Genomic DNA, 24,323 nt, shown 5'->3' with positions numbered 1-24,323 from the left:
GTTTGGGGGACTTTTTTTTATATTTTTCCCAAAACCAAAACTATACTTTTATCATGTAATGGTAGTGCAATATCTAACATGTTTGCGAAAACACACGTTTAATTACGAACTCATAACGGAAGCTCATTTCATACTCAATCGTGAGATTTACTTACTAATGCTCTGTTTGTTTCAACATAAACTGTTTTCCGTCCGAAAATGTTTTCAGCATAAAACTTTTTCCGGAAAAATGATTTCTTAGAAAATATTTTACAAGGGGCATACGAAAAATCACAAATTTATATATATATATATATATATATATATATATATATATATATATATATATATATATATATATATTCATTCAATCATATTAAACTCTAAATTACGAAAATGTCTCGGCCAGGTCTTGGAGGTGTCCTAACCGAGTCCTGTCGGGACATGATCGAGACCAACCTAGCACGCCGCCGGGACCCACTCGTGATATCTCGGGCGAGTCTCGGCGGGATAGCTGTCGGATTCAGGCGGATCATGGTCGAGTCCTGGTCAGGTCCTAGGTAGGTCTCAGTCAGGTCTCAGACAAGTCCGGATTAGGTCCCGACGGGGTCCTAGGTGGGTCTTGGCAGGGTTTCGCATATGTAGTGCCCTAGATTTTAAAATTCTTATTTTAGAGATATTAATTTGATGCTAGGATTATGTTAATATTCATATTAGGCAATGATATTAATTCTTGAGGAATTTATGATATTGTATGAATGGTAATTGGAGATTGGTAGTTGTATAATAGCAAATGGAAGGTAGAATAGTATAGGGTAGGTAGAATAGTAAATGGAAGGTAGAATAGTAAATGGTAGGTATAATAGTATTTGATAGGTGAAATGGTAAATGGAGGGTACAATTGTAAATGAAAGGCGGAATAGTATTTGGTTTTTCCTATAAATAGAGTTCTCACCCTTCACAATTTTCACAACTCATCTCCTCTCCCTTCTCTTTCACATATTCTTCCTTCTTCTGCTTTCTACTCAATCTTTCTTCTTTCTTAGAGTGTTTACACAGAGCATAGAGAGAAAGGGCAAGACAAAGCCCTGCAAGAAAGAAAGAACTCGAGAGAGAGAGAGAGAGAGCTAGCAGAGAGATGGTGAGAGGCAGAGTTAGAGGGAGAAGCAGTGAGATGAAGATAATTCAGAGAAAGATGGAGACAGAGAATCAAAGATTGAGAAGGAGTTTTTGGAGACAATGAGAGATATTGAAAGAAAGAGACTGTGTGAAGCAGAATGGGTTTCAACAAGTAATTACCTTTGATAATCCATTCATGTAATCCACTGTAAGTATTCTTACTTACTGAGAGTGATATTGATATTCAATAATATAGATATTTGTAGTTTTATTAAATGTCTGGCCTTTTGATATAATTGCTTCAACAATGATTTATATTATCGTGAATCAATTGACTCATTACTTTACAGTTTTTGCAGTGCTTGCAGGAATGGAAAGTCAAGGTAATTATGTAGTTGTGATTAGAGCTTCATATTTGAGATGTACAGAGATTCTAAGTTGGTGAAGTTTGTCTAGAGTTTATACAGTCAGATAGATTTGTATAAATGCCTTGTTCGACATGATTGTGGGTATTTTGTAGAAAAGTATTTTTAATAGTATTGTTTTGTATTGATAAATTTCAGATTTTCAACTGTGTAAGATTATTTCAGCATAACACTCGATTATTTACAAGATAAAAGAAGAGAAATATCGGGATGTTACAGAATAGGTCCTGGTTGAGTCCATGGCAAGTCCTAGTCGAGTCCTACGTGGGTCCCGGCAGGGTTGCGAATAGGTCTCGGGTGGTGGCTCCCGGCAAGGTTTAGGATAGGTCTTGGGTGGGTCTCGGACAGGTTCCTGTCAGGTCCTAGTGAGGTCTGAGACAAGTCTTGATTGAGTCCCGATAGGGTCTTAAATAGGTCTTGATCGGGTCCAAGTGGGTCTCGGTCAGGTCCTTGGCGGGTTCCAATAGGATCCACATCGGGTCCTGAGCGGTTCCAGGGCGAGTCCCGATGACTTTTCAACTAGGTCTATTGATTTGAGAAAAAGATGCTCAAACTCGAAAAATGGTTAACGGTTTTCAAAAATGGAAACCATTTTCCAAAAATTAAAGAAGAATTTTCGACCAAACAAAAAATATTTTCTGTTGACTATTATTTTATGTCGTACCAAACACCGAAAAATAGGGAAACCATTTTCTACAAATCATTTTACGTTGAAACAAACGGAGCCTAAGTCTTAGACTTACACAATATTTGGGGCTTATCAAGTTATTTGTTTTAAGAGCACTTTTTAAAAGGAATGAGCTAGGAGTTGATTTTGCGGTACCGAGTTTGATTAAAATGACTATTTTGGTTAGAAGTTCCAAGTTTATGATTGATGGTAATAATTGCATCCTTTATGATTTTTAGAAGATCCTTCAATTTCACCTTCCGCTTATATTTACTCTAAGTATGTTAGACAAGTGATCCCTTCAGTTAGTTACTAGTTCACTGAACTGAAAGAATTGCCAGTAACCATACCAAAGTGATTAAGTCTATTTTTTGGGGCATTACAGCATGGAGGTGTTATTTTGGGTTAAAGTTCTATTAGGAATCATGATAAGACCTTAGGACTTGCTTAGAAGTGTTTTAAAGACTTTTTGGTTCGAAATGCGTTTTCTGCCTAGCATCAAACGTGTGACTCTTCTAGTCCAAACGTTCGATGTCGTGGCCGAACGTTCGAACCTTTTTTGTTCCAACATTTGATGGTTAGGCAGAAGGTCTATTTTGAACATGTTTAGGTCTAGGGCGTGTTTTTGCTCAAGTTCAGAACTGACGATAGGTCTTTTCTCGGATTTTGATGGTGTGGAACCTATAGAGGAATTTGTGCAGGAGGTTTACGACTGAAGTGAGTACCAACTCACATGAATATTTGTTATTTTTCATGCATAGCATGATTATTTCATGTGAACTAAACATACATCCTTACAACTCTCATGAAATACATTTTGGATTACTGAGAATTTTATTTTGTGAAAAAGTATGTTGATTGAGCAAGATAACGAAAAATGATGAGATTTATAAAAACATGCATGTAAAAGATGGAACAGATTAATTGCATAATATGACATGGTACACCAGTATGTGTAGGATAGCGGCAATAAGCTTACTATACAAGTTAACCCTAAGGTCAAAATGTGTGTTTGTTTATATGGGCCTTGGATCCAATGGGTGTTCATAATCGGCGCAACCTTGTTTGATTGGCAGGTCACTACAAAACGTACATCATTAATAGCGTGGGCTACCCAAAGTCAGATTCGGTCTGGCTGCTAGTGTTAAGTGCCAAAATATTCATATTTTAACTCTTAAACTTATATGTGTTAATTCCTTAAGTGTTGTTAATTTATGCTATTTTAGTTCTTTTATGTGTTTTTCATGCTTTTGTAGGCTTTTGGAAGAGAAGGAAGTAACTCTGGAAGATTTGGGCTCAAAGAGAGAATTTGGGAAAAGATGGAGTTTCTGGTAGTGCGAATGATCGCAGGAGACCTGTGATCGAGCGCATTGCGATCGAGCATACACAGGCTGCGATTGATCACACCCATGCGCTAGAGAACAATGAGCTGCGGCCAGAATGCCCTTTCCTTCCATATTAGGGTATTCCAAGTCCCACTTGTAATAGGACTAAACCCTGTGAGTTTTCTAGGTTTACTAGTGTAACAAGGACTTCTAAAGCCCTATAAATAGACTTCTAAACCTTAAGAATAATCATCCTGGAAAAAAAACAACTTTTGGGAGAGAAATTTGGAGGCTACTTCTAGGAACGGTTTTCGGTTCTTTCTTTCCCTTTTCTTTTTAGTTTTATTTTCATTATGTGTAACTAACTCTTTAGGAGAGCTAGATTGAAGCCCTAATCATGCTTATTTAATATTTTAATATTGGCGTCTTTCTGATAATCATATTGTGTTGCTTAACTTGATTAATTCTTATTTTCTTGAATTCCTTATATGTGTTTGTTTGATCGACATATGCATGTGGTGTAGACTAGTTAATTAAATCAATTTGGATGATTGAGTCTTGGGTTTAATAAGAGTAACGAAAGAAATCCAAGCTGGGTTTTTGGGTTAATTAACATGGTGAATCGGGAGTGTCTACCCATGCCCTAGGTCTCATGTGTTTGTCGATTTCCACAAATTTATGCTTTCTTAAAGAACAACTTAGTAGACACCCATGCTAAATCCTTTAAGAAAGAAAAAAATTAGAGTTGACACCCATGCCTAATTCGTTGCTTAGGGAAATCAATAGCTTAAGGAGTAGACACCCATACCCTTAGGTTGACAAACATTAAGTATTCATAATATGATTGGATCATTAACATATTGTTATATTATCTAAGTATGATTAGTGGTGGATATCAAAGCTCTACCTTTAGCTTTTCATTTATCTTTATATCTTTTTATTTCTTTTTTCATAATATTAATTTAGTGACAAATTAATATTTTTATCAATTTTAAAACAAAATCAACAATCCTCGTGGGATCGATCTCGTATTTGTTGCACTATACTATCGTTTGATTTTGTGCACTTGCAAGTAAAACGTACTAAATATTATCTATTAATTTAGGTAGTATTTAGTACAACAAGTTTTTGGCGCTGTTGCCGAGGATTGTTTGATTTTGTTTGAAATTATTTTCCTTAGTTTATTTTTGTTTTAATTTTTTCTCCTTTTCTAAGTTTTTCCCCAGTTACTATTCTGCCTCCGTAGGTGCGATCGAGCGCACCAGTGTGATCAAGCGCACCTCACGGTGCGATCGATCACACATCTGGAGAGCAACACAGTTACAGCACTAATTATAGATCTGATTTTTTTTTTTCCCTTTTGTTTCAGGCAGGGTCATTCGAGACTGCATATTTGTAAGTTTTCTTTTTAAATTTTGTTTTTATTTTCTTTTTTTTTTGACTTTTTTTTATTTTTTATTTCACACATGTGGGGAGGCATTCCGACATCCCATGGACCATGTTCATTATGCCATGACCCTTATCACCATGTTAGAGAATGTCTTATAATGAGACAAATCTCTAACAAAATTAATGAGCATAAGAACACATCGTTCTCTAGATCGGGGAACTACAACTATCTTGATTCCGGCAACTCAACCTAGAGCCAACAGTCAAATTTCCCGTGACAAGCTCTAGCTCCTAGAAAACATGTTCCAAAATTTAATGAACTGCATCATCAATCATATCCGCAGTTCTATGATCATTCATATTTCTCTCAATCAGCTCCACCACTACAAAATCATATGGCTACCATGCAGAAGACATTAAATATGATTCTAAACTCCATGACTACTCAGAACATCTCTCCTATTCAGCCAGCCACCCAACTCTAGGTATGTTCCTTATGTTCTCATTCTGCTCATTCTACTGAAACTTGTCCTTTGTATTCATCTGCAAATCAGGAGCAAGAGTTAAAGCTAAATAGACTGGAAAGTATGCTACACACCCTGGTGACTTCGCAACATCAACTCATGACTGATCAAAACAAATCAATACAAGGGCCGATCAAGCGTTTCAAAGAACCGATCAAGCCATTCAAAAGACTGGAAGTACAAATGGCCAAGGAGCTGAGTGCATCCCCCATCAATTGGCCTCAACAATACCAAGAAGAAGAGTGTCAAAGGCAATTGATGGAAAACCCCAATGGACAATACATGGAGGAAGCGTGCACCTATTATCATGCGCAAGCTGTCACACCAAGGAGTGAAGAGGTGGTTGAAAATCAAGTTGAAGAGGGGAAGGAGGAGCAAACCGAAGTTCCACAGGAGCCACATCAGGAAAAAGAAAAAAGCAATAAGATTTTTTCAACATTAGCTCTTATTCCTGAAACATCAAGAGGCCAGGAAAGAAGTCTGTTAGAGCTATCACATAAATAAATTGAGGATATCAAGATAGAGAAGCTCCCTGAGTTTTCTTCCTACTTTATTCCAGTTCATGATTCCCCACTAAATGAGAAGTTGTTTAAGAAAACTCAAAGTGGTCATTCCCGATCTATAGACATTCAGAAGCATCTTGCAATAGGAAGAATTCATTCCCTTTGGTGCAAGAGAAGAAAAGATCGGTGCTTCAAGTTTAAAGTGTCACAGTCTGGCTGAAGACGTTAAACTTAGCACTCATGGGAGGCATCCCATAGTTTATCCTATTATTTTTCTATTTATTTTCAATTTATCTTTATGTTTGTCTTTAGTTTTGTTTTTTGTTTCCCTTTTATTTGTTTTAGTGTTTTATTTTGCAGGGACAAGTGTGCTTTAGTTCAAGTTTGGGGGTGTGCTATGAGCCATGCTATTCCAGACAAATTCCTCCAAATCCCGGGTAAATTCTTTCCATGTTATAGACACATTAGGGACAATGTGTAATTTAAGTTTGGGGGTATGTGAGACACTTTACACATACTTTGTCTCAGTTTTATTTTATTTTTTTAGTTTTTGTGAATATATATATATATATATATATATATATATATATATATATATATGCATGTTCATGTTTGCCTTAAGATTTTGGTTGATCTAAAAGAATTGTGATTTGATTTCATTGGTAAGCTTAAAATTTTGAACACATGATCTGATAATTGAGTTTTTCAGTTTGGTTACTTGCTTAGGACAGTTGAGAATTCACATGTTTGATTTGATATTACACAAGCACATTAGCACATAATTTGTGGGGTATGACATGAAGTATGATGTGTGTGTTTCTATGTCTTGGGTGAAACTGGATGATTTATTAGAGGGATACTTTGGCATATATATATATATGATAAAAATAAAATAAAAAAATAAATCATTGATAAAGCGTTCCACTAAGTAACTGGACCTCTTGCCTCAAAGCATTGAGTGTTTACGTCAAAAGGTGAAGAATTTTGATTTGGTTAATGTCATGGTTAGTTTAGTTTTGTAGCCTTTTTTACTTGAGTTAGTAAGTCCTAGGGGTGTCTCTACACCTAATGCCCTAAAACCATCTGGTTTGGGAGTCATTGACTTAACACTTGTTACATGGGTCAATTAGAAAGCTTAAGGGAATCAAAGATTGCACAACTTGATGAAAAAGAAAAAAAAAAAAAATGCCATTGTTGTTCATTCTAATAGGAATTTCAGTGAACTTTGAGATATTGAGACATGCACATTGGAAATAATTGAAAGCTTCATATTTATGTGCTAGTTCACTTTATACTGTTTTCGAACTTGTGATGGCTTAGCATGTCTTTTGTAAGTGATTAAATTTTAAAATTTCAATTCATTGTGAAGATGGAGTTTATCTTTTTAAGCTTGCTAATGAACAAAAATCATGGTTTTGAGTGATACCTTAATTTTTGGATAACGTGAACTCTTGCATAATGTTTGTGGGTAACATTCCTGGAAAACCCTCATGAGACTTCACTCGTCCTCTAGAGAATTTATAGGGGTTTAAAAGGCTTGTTGCATATGCTAAATGCAATCGTACATCCCACAAAAGATGAATTTATCTATTTGTTTTCTGTTTTTCATTTTGTTTTTAGTTTTGTATTGCTAAGGGACTAGCAATATGTAAGTTTGGGGGTGTGTTAAGTGCCAAAATATTCATATTTTAGCTCTTAAACTTATATGTGTTAAATCCTTAAGTGTTGCTAATTTATGTTATTTTACTTCTTGTATGTGTTTTCTATACTTTTGTAGGCTTTTGGAAGAGAGGGAAGTAAATCTGGAAGATTTGGGCTCAAAGAGAGAATTTGGGAAAAGTTGGAGTTTCTGGTAGTGTGATCGATAGCAGAAGACCTGTGATCGAGTGCACACGGGCTGCGATCGATCGCACCCATGCGCTGGAGAACAATGAGCTACGGCCAGAATGCCCTTTCCTTCCATATTAGGGTATTCCAAGTCACACTTGTAATAGGACTAAGCCATACGAATTTTCTAGGTTTACTAGTGTAACAAGGATTTCTAAAGCCCTATAAATAGACTTCTAAACCTTGAGAATAATTATCTTGGAAAAAAACACAACTTTGGAGAGAGGAATTTGGAGGCTACTTCTAGGAGCAGTTTTCGATTCTTCCTTTCCCTTTTCTTTTTAGTTTTATTTTCATTATGTGTAACTAACTCTTTAGGAGGGCTAGATTGAAGCCCTAATTATGCTTATTTAATATTTGAATATCGGTGCCTTTATAATAATCATATTGTGTTGCTTAACTTGATTAATTCCTCATATGTGCTTGTCTGATTAACATATGCATGTGGTATGGACTAGTTAATTAAATCAATTTGGATGATCGAGTCCTGGGTTTAATAATAGTAACAAAAGAAATCTACACCGGGTTCTTGGGTTAATCAACATGGGGAACCGAGAGTAGACACCCATGCCCTAGGCCTCATGTGTTTGTCGATTTTCACAGATTTATACTTTCTTAAAGAACAACTTAGTAGACACCCATGCTAAATCCTTTAAGAAAAAAAAGAATTAGAGTAAACACTCATGCCTAATTCGTTGCTTGGGAAAATCAATAGTTTAAGGAGTAGACACCCATACCCTTAGGTTGACAAACATTAAGTATTCATAATATGATTAGATCATTGGCATATTGGCATATTATCTAAGTATGATTAGTGGTGGATATCAAAGCCCTACCTTTAGCTTTTCATTTCTTTATATCTTTTTATTTCTTTTTCATAATATTAATTTAGTGACAAATTAATATTTTTATCAATTCTAAAACAAAACCAACAATCCTCGTGGGATCGATCTCGTATTTGTTGCACTATACTATCTTTTGATCTTGTGCACTTGCGAGTAAAACATACTAAATATTATCTATTAATTTAGGTAGTATTTAGCACAACAGCTAGTGTTATGGACGGTAGCATACCATATCCGGGGCACCGCTATTGTATTACAGGTCATTTGGGACAGCCCCAACCCTGCTGAGAATATGTAATATCTCAGGTAGACTATATGGAGTTGAATTATGCCATAATTATTACATTACAACATGTACTTCTATATTGCGTCTATGCTCATATGATAAACCGTGAACTTATAATGCTGCATGTAATTTATAAATAACCAAGTTCACAATTTAATGACGTGTACGTGTTGTGCATTTGTAATCACTAAGTCTTCGGACTTACTCTTGTATTCTTTTCCCCTATATGTATCTTATGTTGTTATGGATAATTTAGTTGAAGAAGAATCCCAAGAGGCATCCGATCATTGTGAAAGATCTAATCATAATCATTTTTAGGGACCTAGATCCCATTTGCCTCAAGTCCATGTGGGACGCTAATGAATCTACCCTCCAGGATATGATTAAGATTGTTTTTATGATGTACCTTGTTAAATGTAAACTTTAATTATGTTCCAAAATAATTAGATGTGGTTTGTAACATATTTTGGATGATTGATCTTTGACCGCAACATTTGGGAGCTAATCTATGTTATGATACTTTAAGTTTCACTCTAGTTACTTGTGATTGCGGATTTTAAATTATAGCTATCTCTGTCTTCTAATCTTCTACTACAAACTCTCTTAAGAAAAGATGAAATCCTTAAGTTTTGTTCCTTGTAGAATAAGATTAGGAGGCAAACTAGGAAGTCTAATTGATTTCTCTAGGGCGTTACAAGCTTACCTCTTATGTTAGGACTTTCACTCTCTTCCTTCCGGATCAAGAGTAAAAATAGGCCCTCCCTTGTAACATTTTCTCCCATTTAATTAGAAAAAAAAAAAAAAAAAAAAAAAAAAAAAAAAGAGCAAATTACTTGACTATTGAATATTTTTTGGAAACAAAAATCCTTTAAAACATTTTGACACAGCTTTTTCCATTGAACTTCCCACATCAATTAGGTATTCATTGCATGGGAGTATGCATGTATCATTGGACATTCATAGAGGATGATGTTGCATTCAACTCTTACATGTGGGCATGAATGTGGGAGTAGAGATTCAAAAAGGACATTCAGCGAGTGATGGCACATGCAACTGTATTCTTGTCTTGGAGACCCTTTTCAAGCAAAGGGGAGACATTGGGGCATTATCTCATTAATAGCCTCCCCACTTCCTCACGTTGACCTCACGTTGCCTTGCAAGATATCTCATATCATATATAAATCATTTTATCTCCCACAATCTTTATTACATTAAGCTGTGTGTAAAATGTTAAAGTTTTCAAGTCAAATACATATGAATGAAATTGAAATGCCCAAATAACTTGCCATCCATTATTAGGGGTTTCCAAGGGAGAAATATGAATGAAAAAGAATCAATAATTCCCATATTTAAGGAATATTATAGACCAAGATAAGAAACATAAAATATTTTCCGTCAAAAGATTATTTCGGAAGACAACATTTTCTTGAAAGATTTCCTTGAAAATATTTTCTAGTATTTTGAGCGTATAAAAAATCACAATGTTTTTTTATATATATTTTTTCATTTAATCATATTAAACTTTAAATTATGATAATGCCCCAATCAGGACTTGTCAGCCAAGTTTTGCCAGATCCTGAGTGTCCCAACTATGTTCTGACAGGGTCCTGGCAGTTTCCAAGCAAAGTCCTAGTAGTGGCCTGGTTGGATCCTAGCGAGTCCCATCAGTGTCCTAATAGGTCCTAACGGTGGCTTGGTGAAATCTCAGCAAGATCCTAACTGGGTTTGTCGATTTGAGGTTGAGAAGCTCAAACTTGAAAAATGGTTTACGGTTTTCAAAAATAAAAACCATTTTACGAAAATTAAACTTCTTCGGTTAAACCAAAAATATTTTTTGTTTGACTATTATTTTTTGTCGCACCAAACACTATAAAATACAAAACACATTTTCTAGAAATCATTTTACACCGAAACAAACAAAACCTAAGAGAAAATTCACTGGGTTTTGACATTTCCAGTAATGTCGCAACATAAGACGTACCATAATCAATAATAAAAAAATAAAAATAAATAAATAAATAATGTAGAAGCAATGGTATTGTCCTACATTAATATGCTGCAACAAAACCCATGCAAAGTTACAAAATTCAACACATTAATTTTCAAGAATTCTAACAACAAGAATGCCAGATAATTGAATTCATGCACCCTTATTCCCATAAAAAAGTAATTCTCAATAGACATGATAAAAGGACAACCCAAGAAGAGTAGCATGACATGGATCCATCCACCAATCACAATCTTTTAATTATCGTGGCACACTGAGACCAAGTTCTGAAAAAAGAAAAAAGAAAAACAACAACAAAGAAAGAAAAAATATATTAGCTTACCCAGAACTGACAAATGCTTCACTAACAATTAAAATAACAAATTCATGAAGTCAAATGAATTCTTAACTATTAGGCTAGTCTTTAGAAGTCAACTCAATATAAGGAAAAGCATAATTAAATTAATATTGTGCAAGAGTTAAGTAGGTCCAAATAAAACCCTAATACTAGAATACAATTTTCTATGAAATTAAAATTGAAATACTGAAAGTCTTGCATGGAAAATAGTCAAGTCTGGACAAATTCTCAACTTTGCTTAACCCTGAAAAAAAAAAAAACCTTGTATCTCACTCAACTTAAACCCTCACATAGCTTTATAAAGCAAGTAAAACATTCTTCTTCTGAAAGATACATATTACAGCGTGAAAGAAAAACAATCTTTTAAAAAGGCTTATTGCCAAAACCATTCTATCTTAAACTCTTGAAGTACATGTAATCATGGCCACTTTAACCACTTGACAAGATATCACCAACCTTACATCTGTATGTTGCTATAATCACTTGTAATTTGTCTAAATTGTAACAAATTTACTTGACCATTGTCTCCCAGCGTCACATGGATCCCCATAAAGCTAAACATCAAAAACTTTTGACTTATTTAGCCAAAAAAAAAAAAAAATACAACACTTCAAGAGACTTCCCTAGAGCTAAAGAAGCTTTAAGAATCTATTAATTTGAGCCCCAGAGCATGGTCTAATATTTAAATGCTTTTTATGAGCTGTCATTATTACTTCTAGTGCAGGGTCATGCCAACAATATAGCTTATAACAATCTACTTTTACACCTCCATGAGACAAAATTCCTTGATACTTAAGCAAGTGTAATTAATTCTGAGAACCGACTTTCTAGATCTACAGTTAGTGTGGTGTGTTGCAGAAAGTCAACATAGAAAAGCCATAATCTCGGTGACTCCAAAATATGATGAAGAACATAACAAGCATGATACCTTACGGAATTTAATAATATTGGGGTCATATGCCAGTCCAATACCACAGATTTTGACCATGCAAGCAGAGCTCCACATTTACTTCAATACAATATGAGAGTAGACACAATCTTGCTTTTGTTAAGACAATAAAAAATTGAATTCAGCTTTCATTGTATTTTATTTGTTATAAACAATCTTCTGCAGGATAAATGCTAGCACAGCCATATGCGAGAGAGAGAGAGAGAGCGAGAGAGTAGAAAGTGCGATCAATAACTACCTACATAATCATATATAATTTTTCTCACTACTTTAACTTATTTTTACAAAAAAAGTTAAATCTTTCAAAGGTTTCCCATTCCAAATATTTTCAAAGTTTTGACAGGAGGAACATTGTAGGTTGACAAACAATTCTTCATCCAAAACATAATTTACCTCTTTTTAGTAAGTGCATCCAAGAGATATAAACTATTCAAGATGACATTTTTGCACATATAAATATCTTTTTACAAATTAGCAGGAATCAGCTCGCCATTGTGGTAAACTAGCAATGCCTTACTGCAGTCGGGTAAATTAGGCATAATACACAATCTCAGCTCACTTACAATGATAAACATTAGCTTACTAACTGATAGTTTTTGTAAATCCTTATTCGATTTCCAAATTTACATTCAAGAGAACAAATAGTTAAATGTGTCAAAGTCAAGGCATAGATAAGTGGTCCTGCAATCACATCCCAAAAGATCAAACAACTGCATACAAAAAATGTGGTGCAAATGACAGGATTGAAACCCTGACCTAATACTCCACTCCTTTATGGGGCGACAAGATGCCATTTGGTCTAAAGACCATCGGCCTAATGGATGTCTAATAACTTAATGCCAGTTTATGTCAACAGACATGAAAGATAAAGACAGACATTAAAAAGTCCATAATAAACCTTAAGCGTCAAGTTAAGTAAGAAAACTAATTTGCAAATTTGTGGTATACCATTCATCAAGAATATCCAGCCCAAACAACAATTATTAGTCCCACACAGAAAACCGATTGCTATACCAATTGAAAAGAGTATCATGCACCCCCCAAAAAAAAAATTATTAGTAAAACAAGCATGATCCTTTCACATCTATTTTTGGCCTTAACATCCAAAGATGGCTCCTCACAAAATCTTCTCTACCAGTTCATTTTAGAAGTAAAATAAATACACATCTTGATCTAAAGGCTTAAACTGCAGAAAGCTATGGAAGAGCCAACTAGCCTGGACCTTTAAAGGAGTTATCCATATTGTATGCCTCAAAACACCATAAGACATAACAACACTTGAAAATACGAACTCTTTAATGAGAAACTCACATCCAGTCCTAGAAAAATTATATCACATTAATTGTAATTATTTCATTCTTGGAAACCTCGTGATTCCATAATGATAATGATTTTTTTAATAAGCAAAGCAAATTTATTAAAAAGTGCACGGGGCGCAACCTAGTACACAGGAGGTATATGAGAGAAAAACACTCGGCAACATCAAGAACAAGGAAAAAAAAGCACAAAACTCTACAAAGCTATAGGCATCAAGAAGGGCGTTAATAGAGATCTACTCAAAGGAGGATTTAAGGAAACAAAGTTGTAGATTCAAGCTCGTCTTCTCACAATCATCGAAACTTCGAGCATTCATTTCTCTTCAAATGCACCACATTAAACAAGAAAACATAACATTCCAAATAACATTAAATCCTTCATCCCCTTTTCCAACACGCCATGAGCTCCACCACCCATCTAGGCAAGGTTCTTTACTCCAAACATCTTAAAAACCAAATTCAAAAAGTCTCTCGCAATATCACAGTGAAGGAGGTGATCAGGAGTTTCCCTATCCTTTTTGTACACACAACACCAATCTATCACTATGATTTGACACTAGCGGAGATTATCCATAGTGAGAATTTTTCCTAACAATGCCATCTATGTGAAGAATGCCAGCCTCAAAGGAGCCTTAGACCTCCAGATGCTCTTCCAAGGGAAAGAATAGTCAACATTGGGAGGAGAGCTTTGTAAAATGTTTTGATCTCAATAGATCATCTTTTGGAGGGAACCCAACAACACTTATCTTCCACTCCCCAACTCCAAACAGAATATAGAGCATTGAAAAAAGAAGATACATACTCCACCTCCCAATCATGAAACAATCTGATAAAATTCATATCCCAATGCACCTCGTCATTGTGAGCAAACATATGATCAGACACTAGAGCATCCATGTCTCTTGCAATGAAAACTTAACTCCAAAAAGAATTATGGAAAGGATTCTTTTAGAGGACAATCCCCACACCCAATGTCAAGTCAAAACTTGGTCTGAGAGCCCTCACCCACCTAGATAGTAACAAAACTAGAGAATGCATCACAATGCCTCCTAATATATTTCCATAGACTCCCCCATAAGGCCCGGTGACAACTTTAGACACTATCCACCCAACAAACTACCATATTTTTATCCAGCACTTGTTGCTAAAAAGCCTCTCTCCATAGTATACTTCCAAAACCACTTTCCAAACAGAACCTGATTGAAAGTGAGCAAACTCCAAATCCCCAAACCTCCACGACTAAGGGGAGTACAAACCTTCAATTAGCAAGATGGAACTTAAAACTCGTTATCCAAACCACCTCACAAGAAATTGCTCTATAACTTTCTATCTGATTAGCAACACTAACTGTGATAGGGAAGAGAGAAAGGAAATATGTGGGCATGTTGGAAAGTGTGCTCAAGGAAGGGGGGGAGGGGGATGGGGAGGAAGAAGATCGCCTTGTCTCAGATCACGAGAGCTATTAAAGAAGCCATTGGGAGTACCATTAATCATAATAGAGAACTGAACAATGGATATCCAGTGCACAATCCAACTATGCCATTCTCCCCAAAGCCACGTCTCTTCAACCTGTATAGCAAGAAATCCTAACTGATGTGGTCATAAGCCTTTTCTAAGTCCAATTTACATAACACTTCTACCTCGCTAGATTTGAGACGACTATCTATACATTCATTGGCGATAAGAACATAACCAAAAATTTGACGACCTCCAATAAAAGTGTTTCGAGTCTTCGAAATGCTATTCCCCGAGATAGTTTTCAATCTATTAGCCAAAACCTACCTAATAATCTTACAAATACCACTTACCAAATTGGTAGGATGAGAGTCTTTTAACCTCAACAGCCCCCACTTTCTTAGGAATAAGGGAAATAAAGGTCATATTCAAGCTTTTAACGACCTTGCCACACATATGGAACTCATAGAAAGACCTTCATAACATCTTTGATAGCATCCCAACATGATTGGATGAAAGCCATCGAGAAACCGTCTAGACTCGGAGCCTTATCCTTATTCAAATCTTTCACACTTTGGAAACCACCCTCTCTTCAAAAGCTCGCTCGACCTTCCTCCTCACCAATAGAGTGGAAAGGAAGACCATCCAAGTTTGGCCGCCAATTTTTGTTCTCAGGGTAGAGCTAAGTGGAAAATTGGACTATATGACCTTAACTTTATCTGGATCATATGAGATGTCTCCATTGATAACTAAATTCTCTAACATGAAACTTTGTTCATTTTCCTAAAATTTCCACATCTTGGATCTCAGTTGAAAATCATTATCCACGACATGTAAGTGTCAACATGGGTAAAACAAATAGAGTGAAATTATCAGCAGCCTCAAGAGTTTGATTATTCCTACCTCTCGAAATTGTCCGCAATAAGGCAAAGAGGAGCTTCATTCTATATGAGACTATTTTTATGGCAACGAAACAACCCTTTCCAACTGAAGTAGACATTGATCACCTTCTTTGGATCCCAAAGATAGAAAATACAAAACAACACACAATTCATTTCTGACTCATTATACAAGGATTTCACACCACAAAATGAAACTGAAATTCAAAGTTGAGATTCAGGAGCAAAAAATTTACATATATACATACAAGCATGTGTGTGTATGTACACTTACACACACACACACTCCTTGCATGTGCATCTCGCTATAAAATTGGATCTTTCTGGAAAATTAAAGTTTTGATCTTAGATAGTAAAAGGATGTTGAGAACACTAAAACATTTTGTATCTCAAGTCAGATCTCATGATGCGAACCAACTAATAACAAAACATAGGAAAGGATAAATCGGCTACTTCGAGAGAGCCTTGACCTCCAAAACATAATAAACTGTATTCTAAAAAAATAATCAACTCATACTTTGTTATTGATAGTTCCCCTTTAAATAGACAAACAATATACTATTGATTACATAATAGACCAATTAGGTCTTGACTTGAACAACTCTAATAAAGAAATAATCTAACTATTTATTGGACTATAAAATCTACGAAGATATACTCCTTATTGGACTCTAACACAACACCAGACAATATCAAATAATTATGATCATATCATTCCCCTCCCTTAACAATTTTCTTGTCCCATAGAAAAAATTCGAAACTAAACTACTTGATCATGAAAACCAATTAACAAAAATAAATACTAAAGAAAATAACACAATAACTAAGATCTCAATTTTTTTCTGTTGCATGTCGGACACTATTTCTGGTAGTTGTTGACTTGTTAGGATCATATGATCTTGCAACAATTTTTTTTCCTCTTTTCACAACCAAACAAGAAGACGTCGAACGAAACTTGCAGCTCTTTCTTTGGGTTTTCAGTCGCTTCTCTTGTTTTCTTTTCAACATTTTTTTCCCTCTTTCTAAGCCACACAAAGGCTCGTCATTGCTTTATCTCACTCACACCGCAGTAAAGAAGAAACCTAGAGTCTGGAACTGTTGGGACGCAAGCCAGAGAGGAATTCTTGGACTGCCAGCTTGGTGCTCTTGAGGTGGTGGACTGGCGACGTGGGTGGATTTTTGTTGCTTGTCAGCTGAAGCTGTGGTTTTGTTTATGGCATTGCTTGATGTTTTGCGGTTTGGGTGTCGTGACGAGGGGCTTGGATGAACGAAGGCATGATTTTTTATTTTTTCTTCTTGTTGCTTGGCCACCGAGGTTTATTTGGTATTTTCGGATGGGTTTCTGTTGGATTTGGGTATTTGGTTTGTTTTCCTGGTGGAGATGGTTGTGGGAACGTGACTGGTTGTGGTGGTGAATTTTTTGGTATGGATGATGGTTGGGTTCTTAGGACAAATTTGTGATAGACATCACTCATCTTCTCACAGGTAGTGCGCAGCTCTTCTAGAAGCTCAAGGAGCCTATCATCACGTTGTTGTTTCGTCATAGATTGGTGATTCTTACAAAAAACAATCAGCCTTGCTCTGATACCACTTGATGCGAACCAACTAGTAACAAAACATAGGAAAGGATAAATTGGCTACTTCGAGAGAGCTGTGATCTCCAATGGCTACTTCGAGAGAGCCTTAACCTCCAAAACACATTAAATTGTATTCTAAGACAATAATCAACTGAAATTTTGTTATTGATAGTTCCCCTTTAAATAGACAAACAATGTACTATTGATTACATAATAGACCAATTAGGTCTTGACTTGAATGACTCTAATAAAGAAATAATCTAACTATTTATTCGACTATAAAATCTACAAAGATATACTCCTTATTGGACTCTAACACAACACCGGACAATATCAAATAATATCAAATAATTATGATCATATCATCTCACCATCATTTTCGGTAGATTTCAAGATTTTGCTTACCTTATTCTTTTCAACAACAATTAAACCAAATTTTTTTCCTTTTTCTTTTTGTAAACAACAGTTTCTCAGTCACCAAAGAAAGAGCTAGAGAAAATTAATCACAAAAAAACATAAGTGTACGAAAAGAAGGAACAACCCAACAAAGGCCAGCTTACATATGATGACAGTGATACTTTCTAATAATGCAAATAGGAATATAAATTTATCGATTATACGATAAATTGAAAGAAACACAGCAAATAACAAGCATAAGAGAACTTGAAATCCAATTTTCAATTATCGAGTAAAAAGTTGCTTACAGATACTAAATTTAAAACAGTGGACAACATCAAACTCCTGGGTTTGCACTGCAAAGCATACCCTGAGACAACGACCTCGAGCTCATCGGATCGACTCCGAGGCACGAGGTGAGCCGAGCCGAAGAGACCGCTGTGAAGAGAGGAAGCAGAGACTGAAGAGCACCCAATTGAGGAATCGACCTGAAATTCAAAATCCGCACTTTTTCAGAAATTATACTCATTTAAGGAAAACCCAATTTGAGGAACCGGCCTGAATTTCATATAACAAATTAAAATTTGAGAAATGGTTCAAGGGGCGTGCCTTTGAATTCTGACAGAAGAGTGGTCCGTGACTGTGCGAAGAGAAGGTGCGGCTCTGGGTTTAACGGCGGGTTTGGCGAATGTCGATTTAAGGAAAGAGAGAGTTGGTGTTGAGATAGATCTACAGCGAGTGGCCATTGGAGAAGACAGAAGAGCAATGATAGGGTTAAGTTTTGGGTTTTGAAAAATGACAGAAAGAGGGCTTTAGCGGGGTTTTAGCATTTTGGGCTGAAAAGGATGCTTTATACTTTTAATCTCTAACATGGGTATGGGTAGAGAGTACAACATCTTCTTTTGAAAAGAGGATGTGCACCTAACTAACTAATAAGAAGATGGCATATAGCCAATTTTATTAAATTTAAACTTAAAATAAAAATTAAATCACACCAAATTATACTCTAAATAAAAAAATAAAATAAAAATATTTAAAATAATAAAAAAACAGAATTGAAGGGGTGGCTACCCTCCCCCACTTTGGGTGGCTGGCCACCACCTCTAGGCCTAGGGGTTGCCACACGGCCACTCCCATGGCCTAGGGGTGGCTCGCCGGTCACCCCATATGCCATGGGGGTGGCCGCGCGGCTATTCACTGGGCGGCTAGCCACCCTAGATCCGGATTTGGGATGGTTGGTCGCCACCCCCAGCCCATGGGAGTGGCTCGCCGGCCACTCCCATGGCCTAGGGTGGTTGCCAGCCACCCAAGTGGGGGAGGGGTGAGCAACTAGCCAACCCTTCAATTCTTTATTATTATTATTATTATAAATAATTAATCTTTTAGTTTATATGTGATATAATCGGGTGTAATTAAGATTTTAAAAAAAAAACTTAAGTTTGATAAGTTAGGACTTTGAGAATTGCGTAGGGCTAAGATAACAGAAACAGTGTCATCCCTCTCTCTTCGCTGCCACCAGCCACCTGATACTTCAACGTTAAAAACATAGGTTTTAAAAATAAAATAAAAATTATTATTAAGAGGAATAATAATGGCTTGTGAACTTTTTAGGTTTTGCCAAAAGAATAGCCGTTATTGGTGCAGGTGTTAGGTTTTGTTGTTCATTAATATTTGAGGTGCAGGCTGATCACTAGATGTTATCTCCTAATTTCAGCTACACTTCCATTGATCTGTATGACTTTAGTGTGGCAGTGGGGTTTTTTTATTAGAATCATAAAGGAGAGGCTGATTCTATTGTTAGCTATTAATCCTGGTTATAATTAAAGCAAAAAACAAAACTCTGTTGATATAGGGCTATTTATTTTGTCTATACTGTTCATTCACTTGTGAGGTTTGTATCTCACATTGAGAAAATATAAAGAGAAAGAGTGCTTAATATATATATAAGTGGATAAGTGGTCCAAGTCCATTAGCTTAGGCTGTTGGGCTAGAAGTAGTCTCCTAATATCTATATTAATTTACTCTTGTTTGACTCTCTTGCTTTGTTTTTGCTGCTGCTGATATCAGTGTTTTGGTTTGACGCGTTTAGTTTGATTCCGGGAAATTTGTTGTGCATGCACTTGTGAGGTTTGTATCCTACATTGAAAAAATATAAAGAAAAATAGTGCTTAATATACATAAGTAGACCCAAGCCTAAACTAGAAGTGGTGTCCTAACACGTTATGTTAACTTACTTTTGTTTGACTCTCTTGGTGTTTCTCCTTCCAACAGTTTAATTTGATTTTTGGGTAAAAAAAGTTGCATATTGTGTTGGCAAGGCTAAATAGGAAGGAGGCAATGCAACGCCTCAGTAAGTTAGTTTCACATTGAGTGGGTGGATTTTCCACATTGAGTATGTCGATTATCAAGGTGCTCAGAGTCTTAAGTCTCACAACGGTTTTTTACTAGGTAAGACTAGGGTTAATAAGTGCATATAGAAAACTCCAATTACAACTTGACTTCTTTATTATTATTATTATTATTATTATTTTGAGTGGTAGCGCAAATTGTGATTATTTCTTTTCCTAGGTCAACAAAAGGAATGCAAGATCACCTCGATCCAAAATTAATTTGATATATTTATTGAGAGAAACACACATAGAGATTTGCTTACAATTACTTAATTGATCTAAGAGGTGCATCGATAGTAAGAGAGGATAGAAAAAAGGGTTTGTAAAAAGCTAAAAACTAGAATTGTGATTGCAGCCATGACAGACAAACTCGTCCATGGATTGTTAAAATAATCGCGCCTTAAAGTTGCTTGCCATATGTTCCGATGACACCTACAATATGCATTCACTTCATGGTAGAGATCCGAGTAAAGGAAAACACCGTGGATTGCAGCATCCCTATAAATCCTGTTGAAGAAACTTGCTACGTCCTCGCTGCTCAAATTGAGTTTTAGAATTCCTTGGTGTTTGAGAAAATTTACATCTTGACTAGTGTTAATAAGGTCATCCAATAGCTTAGCATAAGAGGTGATTTTATAGTCGTTGCTTGGATCACATTGTTCAAATGCGATGAGGTTTCTGAGCACATATTCATTCTCCTCTGAAACAAACCTCTGTGGGATTGTCATCACTCCATCTTTAAAAGTTACATTGAGCGGACCATAGTTTCTGTAATTTCCAACTTTGAATCTAACTCCAGTTTGCACAAGTTCTGTCACAGATGGAATCTGATCCGGATGCAAGATTACTCTAGCATCAATGGGTGTTACTGTACAAGTTCCAATTAAGGAGTTTCGTATGTAATCAAGTATATGCTCGTGTTTGAGGTTATCATGAGGGGACCATTCAAATGGGAGAAACAAACGGACAAGATTAGGTAGGGACCTCTGTTCAGCACCTGATTTGGTCAAGTTGAACAAACAGTTAAGTGCGCGCCAAGGAAGCTGATTCTCAAGTAGATTCAGATCATTTAATAATCGCCATTTCATCCATGGCATATTGAATACGGGATCTTCCTCGTCTCGTTGCACCTCATTTGAAGCTTTGCGAAAGAATTCAATAATAAAGCAACCATCAACCACCATCATCTCTATGAAATTCTTTTCAGCAAAACCAATTTCTCCTTCATAACATGCACGGCATTCTTCCGCAATTCTTCCAATAGCTTCTACAAAGCACTTCAAGGTAGTTTTCCTAGTTGGTGCTCGATTGAGAAGGCAATGCAAATACCATAACTTAATTTTTTGCATTGATTGTAGCTTCTCCTTCCCGTGGTGAAATGGACCAATCGAAACCAGCATTGGCTTGAAAACATTTTTATTGTGCCTACGTAGTTGCTCTGGGACTCTAAATATAGAACATTTAGATGGTATTGGAGACTTTTGGCAAAGCTTTTCTTGAATCAAAGATACTACTTCTGTTACATCTCTAATATTGATAGATGGTGTTTGATTGCTATTACTTGATTCTGTCATCATATGTTCCTTCGTATTCTTCTTGCCAATCCTAGATAATATCTTGGATTTCTGCAATTATAATAAGTAAAAAAAAAAAAAAAAAAAAACTTATTTACAATCTTCCAAAACTCTAATAAAGTTAGTTAAAACCATATCAAGTTCCCCTTTTAAGTTTTTCAAAGTGCAATCTATGACTAAATTAACAAAGATGATGGCCACTTGTTTGTATTTTCAATTCAAGTAACTTTACAAATTTTGAGTAATTTTTTGGTGCACTTGTTGTATTAAACCCCTAAGAAAATGGCAAACATGATATGCACGGAAATGAATTATATCTATTTGAAATAAATCGGGAAATGTAAAGTTAATGTATCCATACGTAGATATCTATAAGTGGTGGTTATTATTTTAGATCTAAGCAATTCGATGTATTACTCCTAAAAGTTCGAGTAATTGTAGAAGCCCTTCTTGTGTTACTCAAAAAATGAGGTAGCTTTTGAAATCATCATTTGATCAAAATCCAATAATAATCAATCACAAGCCCAACAGTGATTTTTTAGAGTCACATACTTTTTGGAAAGAAACAAAAGTGACACAATGAGAACTTGTAGCATTACTCTAAAAGTTCACATCTGAATAGTGCTAGTTGATGATATTACTTTGGAAACATACAAAAAAAGTAAAATTAATTTCGGATTATTCTCTCAATTTCAATAAAATGCAACTAGTATGAATTGGCGATCAAAACATATGTGGATAGAACTTATAATGGGGTCTCAAAAAACATTTAATTTCTATTGGACCTTTATCCTTTTTGTAGGTTCATTAGGGTTTTTATTTGTTGGAATTTTCAGTTATTTTGATAGGAATTTTATATCTTTATTTTCGACTCCACAAATAATTTTTTTTTTCACAAGGGATCATGATGTCTTTTTAATTGCGGGTCTTTTTGTTAGCTCCTATTTGTGGTGCACAATTAAAATTATAGCATGTAGATGTTTATGCTACATACTAATTATAAAATTTGTAGTAAATTAATTATAATGCTTGATTTTCATTAGTATTGCTTTATAAACAAATAACTAAATACAGCAAGAACACAATTCTTTTCGTGTTTAGTTGATGATCTTTAATCTGAACACAAAGTAAATACACACGTATGTATATATATGCAGCTATTACCCTATTCGAACTATAAAAAATATATATCAAAGCAAAAGAAAAGAGCAAAAATACTCACCTTGTTTCAACGAAGAATTATTGGGTGGCTGGCGGCGAAGAGAGAGGGTCGCGCGTGGGGGTGTAAACGAGCCGAGCTTGAGCGAGCTTTCCTTGTTCAGGCTTGGCTCGTTTAAATTTTACTCGAGCTCGAGCTCGAGTCGAGCTCAAAGTCGAGCAAAAAAAATCGAGCTCGAGCTAATAATAAGTCGAGAGCTGGCTCTTATATTTAATGTTTTTGTTTTAAAAACAAAAAATTAACTTCAAGTACTCTTAAACGGCTTAAGAAGTTAGTTTACATATGAGTATTTGCTTAACCTAACTAGTCGAATATGGAGCCTGAGTCAATACAGCAAGGTATTTGGTTTCAAAGAAAGAGGATATGCATCCTTTTATAGATAAGCAAACTTGCACATTAATGTTTTCTTAACAATGTGGGACAAGTTAACATGTTGCATTCAGACTGCATTGGGACAACGCCCCCTACAAAAAACTATTTTTTCAACATCTCTCTCTCAATCCCCCTCACCAGTCACAACGCATCTTCCACCTGAACTCTCATTTCCCACACTCTCACTTTCGCTCATCAAACAGGTAGTGATAGTATTTGGGTCTGTATGATTCTTCAATAGTTTATGCCTTTTGCAATCTCCCTCAATAGTTTCTGCTTGATTCTTCCTCCTTTCGTTTGGGTCTGCTCTAATTGAATCGAGGTCTTTTTAATGATTGCTCTCTCTCTCTCTCTCTCTTTGATCACGAAGGGTTTAGAATTTTTCATTCTCTAACACTTAAATATAAATGCAATTTTAAGATTTTAATAATTATGAGATTTATAATTAATTATGTATTACTTAGTTTATATATATATATATATATATATATATATACACACACACACGAGCTTATACGAGCTTACTCACGAGCCTAGCCGAGTCGAGCCGAGCTTGCTTCGTTTAATATTCGAGCTAGGATTTGTGTTCATGAAACGCTTCATTTAATATTCGAGTCGAGTACGAGCCGAGCCCGAGCTTGCTCGCGAGACGCTTCGCTCACTTAACAACCCTCTACTCGCGCGAGAGAGAAGAAAGAGTGAGACTGTAGGTTGTGTGGGCCAGTGGCAGAGCCACGTTGGTCTTTGCGGGTGCCAAAGATTTTTAAAAATAAAAATAAATAAATAAATAAATAATTCTTTTTTCCTACCCACGTAACCCACGGCACCCCTAACTAGGGGTGTAAACGAGCCGAGCTTGAGCAAGCTTCCCTTGTTCAACCT

General features: G+C 35.7%; 2 protein-coding genes across 2 annotated transcripts; both read right to left on the bottom strand.

The window, feature by feature from the left end:
* Positions 1-11,023: 11,023 nt before the first annotated feature.
* LOC132190316 (protein NONRESPONDING TO OXYLIPINS 2, mitochondrial) lies at positions 11,024-18,768 on the bottom strand. Its single transcript, XM_059605268.1, has 3 exons — positions 18,496-18,768; positions 18,256-18,374; positions 11,024-11,223 (listed from the first exon to the last, which is right to left on the bottom strand). Exons 1-3 carry the CDS (start codon positions 18,630-18,632, stop codon positions 11,198-11,200), a joined length of 282 nt encoding a protein of 93 aa, XP_059461251.1. The 5' UTR covers positions 18,633-18,768; the 3' UTR covers positions 11,024-11,197.
* Positions 18,769-20,554: 1,786 nt separating this feature from the next.
* On the bottom strand, positions 20,555-21,850 carry LOC132190899 (UPF0481 protein At3g47200-like). Its single transcript, XM_059605922.1, has one exon. The coding sequence runs from the start codon at positions 21,848-21,850 to the stop codon at positions 20,555-20,557; it is 1,296 nt and encodes a 431-aa protein (XP_059461905.1).
* Between the last annotated feature and the right edge of the window lie 2,473 nt (positions 21,851-24,323).

The sequence above is a fragment of the Corylus avellana genome, chromosome ca8, assembly GCF_901000735.1.
Source record: "Corylus avellana chromosome ca8, CavTom2PMs-1.0".
In the NCBI taxonomy this organism is placed as follows: Eukaryota; Viridiplantae; Streptophyta; class Magnoliopsida; order Fagales; family Betulaceae; genus Corylus; species Corylus avellana.
The sequence above is the reverse complement of the archived record's forward strand: the minus strand, read 5'-3'. Positions and strand labels throughout refer to the sequence as shown.

Coding starts and splice junctions, on each gene's coding strand:
- LOC132190899 (XM_059605922.1), bottom strand. CDS start 21,850: ATGACAGAATCAAGTAATAGCAATCAAACACCATCTATCAATATTAGA.
- LOC132190316 (XM_059605268.1), bottom strand. CDS start 18,632: ATGGCCACTCGCTGTAGATCTATCTCAACACCAACTCTCTCTTTCCTT. Junction 18,375..18,495: donor TCTTCTGTCAGAATTCAAAG/GCACGCCCCTTG, acceptor TTTGAATTTCAG/GTCGATTCCTCAATTGGGTG. Junction 11,224..18,255: donor CTCGAGGTCGTTGTCTCAGG/GTATGCTTTGCA, acceptor TTCTTTTTTCAG/AACTTGGTCTCAGTGTGCCA.